General features: G+C 40.9%; 1 protein-coding gene across 1 annotated transcript in view; it reads right to left on the reverse strand.

Moving 5' to 3' along the window:
- zmynd11 (zinc finger, MYND-type containing 11) overlaps positions 1–7,834 on the reverse strand; it is a 75,286-nt gene extending 67,452 nt beyond the window's left edge. The window contains exon 1 of the mRNA XM_034182365.1: positions 7,704–7,834. Coding sequence (XP_034038256.1) covers positions 7,704–7,834 — 131 coding nt within the window. The remainder of the gene's footprint in view (positions 1–7,703) is intronic.
- Between the last annotated feature and the right edge of the window lie 2,335 nt (positions 7,835–10,169).

Consider the following 10,169-nt stretch of genomic DNA (forward strand, 5'->3'; position numbering starts at 1 on the left):
TTTATTCCTGATGGAACTGCCATGCTTTAAATGGTCTCCCTGCCGCAGAACATCTGCATCCATCTGCTATGTAGTTTAAACACAATGCGGTTACTTTCACAACGCCGCTGTGGCTGCTGTGTTTCCAAGCTGACTCTCCTGATAAACAGGAATACACGTTACATTTATTTCTCAGTCTCGGATGAGGATGCAAATTTTACAAACTCTCAAATCAAATACAAAAATCATGAAATTGGACCACAGAATGAATTCTATGCAGGAAAACAAAAATAACCTAGAAATGTTTGCCCAGGAAGCAAATACCCAGCCTTCCGGAAATACCTGGAAGACTCACATCAGTGTTTATAGAATGATGCATGTTTTAATTTCAATTTCTTTTCATTTATATAGGGCTAAATCACAAAGTTGCCTCAAGGCACTTCACTTAAGTAAGGTCTCACCTTACCAACCCCCAGAGCATGCACACAGGTGACAGTGGTAAGGAAAAACTCCCTGTGAGGAAGAAACCTCAAGCAAACCAGACTCAAAGGGGTGACCGTCTGCTTGTGCCATGCTATTGACACAAATTACAAAACCAATACACAGTAAGTGTTGCCGGTGCACAGGAGAGGAGGGCTTCAGAAACAGACCCCACACCCATCTCATGTTCCCTTTTGCAGTTTTGCACTACTGTCCCTTCAATATGACCTGTTTCTCTCTACAAATTCAAGCACTTTTCAAGTATGTTCAGAGTCCATTTTCAAGCTTTTCCAGCACCTTATTTCACTTTAATCGCATTGTGAGAGTTACAATTTCAGGCATTTTCAATGATGTTAATCAAAATTCAAGCACTTTTCAAACCTTGAAAACACATTAAAATTCAAACATTTTCAACGATTTCAAGCACCTGTAGGACAGTCTTGAAATCTTTTTTCCATTTTATTATATTTGTGCATTATAAATACTATTTTGCAAATATTTAATACAAATTTCCATGGCCTGTTGGTATAACTAGTCAGATATAGCAAAGGTCGAGTGTTTGTGGCAAATTTAATAGCTTCAATGCAGCTTCATGGTGGCACACAGCACCAAGACAAACCACTTATGACCACTGGCACTTGTAACAGAGACAGAAAACTAAATGAATTGAAATAAATACAACTCTGAATTTTGGGATGTTTCCACTATAATGGTCTTTTTGTTGCAATGTTCACAATCAAAAAGCTCCCCTTAGTGTTGAGTCCTCTTTTAAACTAAAAATTCAGAACCAAAACTCAAAAACATTTTAGTTAGTTGATTTCACACTAGGTTATTGTAAACCATCAACTACAAACATTAACATTTAACTGAATTTGAGTAACCTGAAGGATGTGAGGAGGTTCCATTCATCGCTGATCCAGAGGGCAGTTAATCATTGGCCTCTGTTTCTTTTATTTATTCAGGTCTTCTCTCTGTTCACAAAAACTAAAGTCATTTCAGTTTTACCCACAAAGCCTCTTAGCTGCAGAATGAGTGGAAACATGGGAAAGTTGCAGGGCTATCAGTTGCATGCCACTGTTGCCATGACAATAGCCACTCACCACCAGTATTCATTGGGCAAGCAGCCAACTTGCCAATTTGCCATCTGAGATATGCTAAGTGTTACAGTTAATCCCTGCTCTGACCAACACAAAAAGGAATGAAGTCTGCAGTGGATAGTCACTGATGAATGTCAGCACTGTCCACAATATGGCCAAAGTGACATGGCAAATAATTTACAATTAACAAAAACACTTTGTTTTAGCCCCCATTTTCATGAGCTCAACTGAACAATATAATTTTTATATACACTAAAGACCTATTTCTCTCAAATATTGTTCACAAATCTGTCTAAATCTGTGTTAGTGAGCACTTCTCCTTTGCCGAGATCATCCATCCCACCTCACAGGTGTGGCATATTAAGATGCTGATTAGACAGCATGATTATTGCACAGGTGTGCCTTAGGCTGGCCACAATAAAAGGCCACTCTGGAATGTGCAGTTCTGCTTTATTGGGGGGGGGGGGGGGGGGGGGGTCAGAAAACCAATCAGTATCTGGTGTGACCACCATTTGCCTCACACAGTGCAACACACCTTTACAAAGAGTTGATCAGCAACCAGACGCCATCAAATGTGAGCATTTGCTCTTGCTTGCCTCTACTGGTGGTTGGCTCTCACTGCGGTATTGTATCACTTCCTGTTCCGGAGCACAGCAGTGTTTTTCTGTATCTGTTAGCTGTTTAATCTGCGCAGTTAGATTGATCTAGTTATCTAGATTACGATTTGTTTCCCAGTGTAATCTTTACGTGCCTTAACTAAAGCACTCATTCTGCTGAATCACCTCTAAATTATTTACACATTATTCACTTTGCGTGTTTTTAGGAATCCGCTAGCTTAGCGTAGCTACTAGCTCTTAGCCGATTTAGCATGGCGGCTTCTCCTGTCTCTCCCGCACTTTTCTGCTCTGGGTGTGAAATGTTTAGTTATTCCTCGGCCTCCTTTAGCAGTAATGGTACTTGTAATAAGTGTAGCTTATTCGTAGCTTTGGAGGCCAGGCTGGGCGAACTGGAGACTCGGCTCCGCACCGTGGAAAATTCTACAGCTAGCCAGGCCCCTGTAGTCGGTGCGGACCAAGGTAGCTTAGCCGCCGTTAGTTCCCCTCTGGCAGATCCCGAGCAACCGGGAAAGCAGGCTGACTGGGTGACTGTGAGGAGGAAGCGTAGCCCTAAACAGAAGCCCCGTGTACACCGCCAACCCGTTCACATTTCTAACCGTTTTTCCCCACTCGACGACACACCCGCCGAGGATCAAACTCTGGTTATTGGCGACTCTGTTTTGAGAAATGTGAAGTTAGCGACACCAGCAACCATAGTCAATTGTCTTCCGGGGGCCAGAGCAGGCGACATTGAAGGAAATTTGAAACTGCTGGTTAAGGCTAAGCGTAAATTTGGTAAGATTGTAATTCACGTCGGCAGTAATGACACCCGGTTACGCCAATCGGAGGTCACTAAAATTAACATTAAATCGGTGTGTAACTTTGCAAAAACAATGTCGGACTCTGTAGTTTTCTCTGGGCCCCTCCCCAATCAGACCGGGAGTGACATGTTTAGCCGCATGTTCTCCTTGAATTGCTGGCTGTCTGAGTGGTGTCCAAAAAATGAGGTGGGCTTCATAGATAATTGGCAAAGCTTCTGGGGAAAACCTGGTCTTGTTAGGAGAGACGGCATCCATCCCACTTTGGATGGAGCAGCTCTCATTTCTAGAAATCTGGCTAATTTTCTTAAATCCTCCAAACCGTGACTATCCAGGGTTGGGACCAGGAAGCAGAGTTGTAGTCTTACACACCTCTCTGCAGCTTCTCTCCCCCTGCCATCCCCTCATTACCCCATCCCCGTAGAGACGGTGCCTGCTCCCAGACTACCAATAACCAGCAAAAATCTATTTAAGCATAAAAATTCAAAAAGAAAAAATAATATAGCACCTTCTACTGCACCACAGACTAAAACAGTTAAATGTGGTCTATTAAACATTAGGTCTCTCTCTTCTAAGTCCCTGTTGGTAAATGATATAATAATTGATCAACATATTGATTTATTCTGCCTAACAGAAACCTGGTTACAGCAGGATGAATATGTTAGTTTAAATGAGTCAACACCCCCGAGTCACACTAACTGTCAGAATGCTCGTAGCACGGGCCGGGGCGGTGGATTAGCAGCAATCTTCCATTCCAGCTTATTAATTAATCAAAAACCCAGACAGAGCTTTAATTCATTTGAAAGCTCGTCTCTTAGTCTTGTCCATCCAAATTGGAAGTCCCAAAAACCAGTTTTATTTGTTATTATCTATCGTCCACCTGGTCGTTACTGTGAGTTTCTCTGTGAATTTTCAGACCTTTTGTCTGACTTAGTGCTTAGCTCAGATAAGATAATTATAGTGGGCGATTTTAACATCCACACAGATGCTGAGAATGACAGCCTCAACACTGCATTTAATCTATTATTAGACTCTATTGGCTTTGCTCAAAAAGTAAATGAGTCCACCCACCACTTTAATCATATCTTAGATCTTGTTCTGACTTATGGTATGGAAATAGAAGACTTAACAGTATTCCCTGAAAACTCCCTTCTGTCTGATCATTTTTTAATAACATTTACATTTACTCTGATGGACTACCCAGCAGTAGGGAATAAGTTTCATTACACTAGAAGTCTTTCAGAAAGCGCTGTAACTAGGTTTAAGGATATGATTCCTTCTTTATGTTCTCTAATGCCATATAACAACACAGTGCAGAGTAGCTACCTAAACTCTGTAAGGGAGATAGAGTATCTCGTCAATAGTTTTACATCCTCATTGAAGACAACTTTGGATGCTGTAGCTCCTCTGAAAAAGAGAGCTTTAAATCAGAAGTGTCTGACTCCATGGTATAACTCTCAAACTCGTAGCTTAAAGCAGATAACCCGTAAGTTGGAGAGGAAATGGCGTCTCACTAATTTAGAAGATCTTCACTTAGCCTGGAAAAAGAGTCTGTTGCTCTATAAAAAAGCCCTCCGTAAAGCTAGGACATCTTTCTACTCATCACTAATTGAAGAAAATAAGAACAACCCCAGGTTTCTTTTCAGCACTGTAGCCAGGCTGACAAAGAGTCAGAGCTCTATTGAGCTGAGTATTCCATTATCTTTAACTAGTAATGAGTTCATGACTTTCTTTGCTAACAAAATTTTAACTATTAGAGAAAAAATTACTCATAACCATCCCAAAGACGTATCGTTATCTTTGGCTGCTTTCAGTGATGCCGGTATTTGGTTAGACTCTTTCTCTCCGATTGTTCTGTCTGAGTTATTTTCATTAGTTACTTCATCCAAACCATCAACATGTTTATTAGACCCCATTCCTACCAGGCTGCTCAAGGAAGCCCTACCATTATTTAATGCTTCGATCTTAAATATGATCAATCTATCTTTGTTAGTTGGCTATGTACCACAGGCTTTTAAGGTGGCAGTAATTAAACCATTACTTAAAAAGCCATCACTTGACCCAGCTATCTTAGCTAATTATAGGCCAATCTCCAACCTTCCTTTTCTCTCAAAAATTCTTGAAAGGGTAGTTGTAAAACAGCTAACTGATCATCTGCAGAGGATTGGTCTATTTGAAGAGTTTCAGTCAGGTTTTAGAATTCATCATAGTACAGAAACAGCATTAGTGAAGGTTACAAATGATCTTCTTATGGCCTCGGACAGTGGACTCATCTCTGTGCTTGTTCTGTTAGACCTCAGTGCTGCTTTTGATACTGTTGACCATAAAATTTTATTACAGAGATTAGAGCATGCCATAGGTATTAAAGGCACTGCGCTGCGGTGGTTTGAATCATATTTGTCTAATAGATTACAATTTGTTCATGTAAATGGGGAATCTTCTTCACAGACTAAAGTTAATTATGGAGTTCCACAAGGTTCTGTGCTAGGACCAATTTTATTCACTTTATATATGCTTCCCTTAGGCAGTATTATTAGACGGTATTGCTTAAATTTTCATTGTTACGCAGATGATACCCAGCTTTATCTATCCATGAAGCCAGAGGACACACACCAATTAGCTAAACCTGCAGGATTGTCTTACAGACATAAAGACATGGATGACCTCTAATTTCCTGCTTTTAAACTCAGATAAAACTGAAGTTATTGTTCTTGGCCCCACAAATCTTAGAAACATGGTGTCTAACCAGATCCTTACTCTGGATGGCATTACCCTGACCTCTAGTAATACTGTGAGAAATCTTGGAGTCATTTTTGATCAGGATATGTCATTCAAAGCGCATATTAAACAAATATGTAGGACTGCTTTTTTGCATTTACGCAATATCTCTAAAATCAGAAAGGTCTTGTCTCAGAGTGATGCTGAAAAACTAATTCATGCATTTATTTCCTCTAGGCTGGACTATTGTAATTCATTATTATCAGGTTGTCCTAAAAGTTCCCTAAAAAGCCTTCAGTTAATTCAAAATGCTGCAGCTAGAGTGCTGACGGGGACTAGAAGGAGAGAGCATATCTCACCCATATTGGCCTCTCTTCATTGGCTTCCTGTTAATTCTAGAATAGAATTTAAAATTCTTCTTCTTACTTATAAGGTTTTGAATAATCAGGTCCCATCTTATCTTAGGGACCTCATAGTACCATATCACCCCAATAGAGCGCTTCGCTCTCAGACTGCAGGCTTACTTGTAGTTCCTAGGGTTTGTAAGAGTAGAATGGGAGGCAGAGCCTTCAGCTTTCAGGCTCCTCTCCTGTGGAACCAGCTCCCAATTCAGATCAGGGAGACAGACACCCTCTCTACTTTTAAGATTAGGCTTAAAACTTTCCTTTTTGCTAAAGCTTATAGTTAGGGCTGGATCAGGTGACCCTGAACCATCCCTTAGTTATGCTGCTATAGACGTAGACTGCTGGGGGGTTCCCATGATGCACTGTTTCTTTCTCTTTTTGCTCTGTATGCACCACTCTGCATTTAATCATTAGTGATCGATCTCTGCTCCCCTCCACAGCATGTCTTTTTCCTGGTTCTCTCCCTCAGCCCCAACCAGTCCCAGCAGAAGACTGCCCCTCCCTGAGCCTGGTTCTGCTGGAGGTTTCTTCCTGTTAAAAGGGAGTTTTTCCTTCCCACTGTAGCCAAGTGCTTGCTCACAGGGGGTCGTTTTGACCGTTGGGGTTTTACATCATTATTGTATGGCCTTGCCTTACAATATAAAGCGCCTTGGGGCAACTGTTTGTTGTGATTTGGCGCTATATAAAAAAAAAATTGATTGATTGATTGATTGATTTGCCCACTCAAGTCAGTGACGATGATGACGTGCAGTCAGGTAGAGACCCCGATGAGGACAACAAGCATGCAGAAGAGCTCCCTGAAATGGTTTCTGACAGTTCGTACAGGAATTCTGTGGTTCTGCAAACTGATTGTTGCAGCAGCTGTCGAGTGGCCGGTGTCAGACTTTTTTGTAGGTGAACATGTTGGATATGGAGGTCCTGGGCTGGTGTGGTTACATGTGGTCTGCGGTTGTGAAGCCGGATGGATGTACTGCCAAATTCTCTGACACGCCTTTGGAGACGGCTTATGGTAGAGAAATGAACATTCAATTCATGGGCAACAGCTCTGGTGGGCATTCCTGCAGTCAGCATGCCAACTGCATACTCCCTCAAAACATGCGACATCTGTGGCATTGTGCTGTGTGATAAAACTGAACATTTCAGAGTGGCCTTTAATTGTGGCCACCTTAAGGCACACCTGTGCAATAATCATGCTGTTTAATCAGTACCTTAATATGCCACACCTGTGAGGTGGGATGGATTATCTCGGCATACTAGCACAGATTTAGACAGATTTGTGAAAAATATTTGAGAGAAATAGGTCTTTTGTGTATGCAGAAAATGTTTTAAATCTTTGTGTTCAGCTCATGAAAAATGGGAGCAAAAACAAAAGTGTTGCGTTTATATTTTTGTTCAGTGTAAATCAAAGTAACTACAACATCATCAGCACCAGCAGGGGTGGATTATGGGGTGGTCAGCTTCAGGGCCAAAACAATAACAGCAGAACAGTTTTGTCAGATGAATAACTGCTGCTTCACTGTAACCAATCAAAACATTTAATATGCAGGTTGCACCAGCACACATCGGCCATGTGCGAAAAAATGCACAAACTTCAAAATACAATGAGCTTACTTGGAGATTCTGTCCATGTTGGCTATTTGTTTCTGGTTGCGAATGACTTCTATCGCCGCCCACACATACTGGACCACCTTTGGATCCGCCTGCCTCTTCTTCATCACACGTGACATAACTTCCTTATTCATCGTAACTGAGGGAAACAAAGGAAAAATAATCACGTCTTTACTTGAACTTATTTTTGTGAATGAAATGAGGAAAATAACAAGACCTGACAGAGACAAAACATGATCACATTATCCTGCTGGTTAATTTACTGACAGATGAGATACTTAAACACAGTCATTCTTTTTGTGAAGCAAACACACGTTATTAAAAAGATTCTTAATTCATTTCAGACCATTTTTGTCCTTGAGGAGCTGACAAAATAAATAGGGTGACGATGGAAGCTTAAATACAGCCAAAAAAAAGGATTTTGAAAGAGAAAGTTGTTTAATATATTCTAAGCTCGTCTTGTTTGGTAGAGGCTCTTTGCTGCACCCGAAATATCTTGAAAAGCTAAAATCCAATTTTATGTGGTCTTCCTCTGAACTATGCATCAAACAAGATGGATGTCGCAAGAAATCCAAGATGGCAGCATGTCTTTTGGTCTACTCTGTCTGTCTACTTTTAACTCTTAAGGATTTTAGTGTTTTTGTTTTGTTTTTTTACTGAAATTGTTTTAGAAACTGTTTTTAAGTATTTATTTACTCCAAGTTTTGGCCATTATGGGCCAACTACTCTGTTACTTTTTATGAACTGTCTCACATGGTTTGAGGCCTGGTCTGAGGCCTGGTCTAAGGCCTGTCTTTTTGCTGAGCCTAATTTGAAGCCCAGGAATCTGCTGCAGTGTGGCTTGTCTTTAGCCTAGATCTGCAGCAATGTTATGAACCAGGATTTACATCAAGATGGCAATGCAGAGATTCTGAGGTTTGTACTGCTTGCTGAAATTATATTGCTACACTGAGGCCAGTGCTCCTTGCCGTATGTTGGAGTATTACTACACTGTGGACTGCCCTGTGGATATATGTGCCTCTACACTTTGGCCCGTGTTGTTTGCTGTGGATATCCTACTATTCTGCACCAGAGCTGGTTGTGCTTATTTTTTGTGAACTGTTCCACATGGTCTGAGGCCTGATCCACATGGTCTGAGGCCTGTCCCCCTGCTGAGGCAGATCTGAAGCCCAGAATTCTGCTGCAGTGTGGCTCGTCTTTAGCCTGGATCTGCAGCAATTATATAAATTAGAATTTAAATCAGGACTACTACGCAGAGTTTCTGAGTGATCCTACTACACTGAGGCCTGTGCTGTGGAAGTTTGCTGTGGATATACTACCACACTGAGGCTTGTGCTGGTTGCAGTTTGCTGTGGACATACAGCTATACTGTAGCCTGTGCTATTTGTAGTTTGCTGTGGATTTACAACTACTCTATGGCTGGACTGTTTGCAGTTTGCTGAGGATACAATACTACAGTGTGGCCTGTGCTGGTGGCAGTCTGTTGTGGACATAAGTTATTGTGCTTGCTGACTATATGGGATTTGAAGGCAAATGGTTGTTCCTGCATGTGTCCTTCTAACAAAGTGTCTAGCCTCCTGGTCACTGGTTACAGTTGCACTTATGCCAGTGCTGCTGTACAGCCTGTACAACCACCCCAACATCTGGAAAAGGACATGAACTTACACACTTTGTGCAAAGACTTACCTAAACTGCAAGGTTTTCTAGCTTTGCATAATTATTTCATCTTTCAAATGAGATCTTGCTTTGTTTCTACATACCAGAAGTCATATTTCAACTGTAATGTTACAAAGCAGAGATTGTTGATTGTCTTACTATTACTCTTGTCTGGTAATGTGCAACCAAACCCTGGTCCTGATCTGCAGTGCATCCAGACACCCTCTGATTTTAAATCTTTGTCTGGTCTTAAATTTGTTCATCTTAATGCGCGCAGCTTGTTATCTAAAATGGACATGGTCAGAATTTGGATTAAATCGACCGATGCAGACATTGCTGCAATTTCTGAAACTTGGTTGACTAAATCTATTGAAAATGATTACATTAATATATCTGGTTATAATGTTTATCGTACGGATAGGCCTAAAAAAAAAAGGCGACGGAACTGCAATTTATGTTAAATCTAAATTTGATTCTTCAGTAGTTCTGTCTGAATCCATCTGTAAACTGGAATTGTTGACACTAAATGTGGAAATATCCAAAAGTCTTTGTATTACTGTTGTAGGGTGTTACAGGCCTCCATCAGCACCTAGTGAAGCATTACAATCTTTAAAGCATTTTTTGTCCAAACTGAATTATAGTGAACTTTTTCTGGCTGGTGATTTAAACTGGGACTGGCTTAATGTATCCTCGGATCATTTTAAATCCTTCTGTGATACCTTTAATCTTACCCAGTTGGTGAATTTACCCATTCGACCAAATCTTAAAAACACTGATCAATCAACTTTGATTGACTTGATTGTTACTAATGTT

Source organism: Thalassophryne amazonica, chromosome 12, assembly GCF_902500255.1.
Source record: "Thalassophryne amazonica chromosome 12, fThaAma1.1, whole genome shotgun sequence".
Taxonomy (NCBI): Eukaryota; Metazoa; Chordata; class Actinopteri; order Batrachoidiformes; family Batrachoididae; genus Thalassophryne; species Thalassophryne amazonica.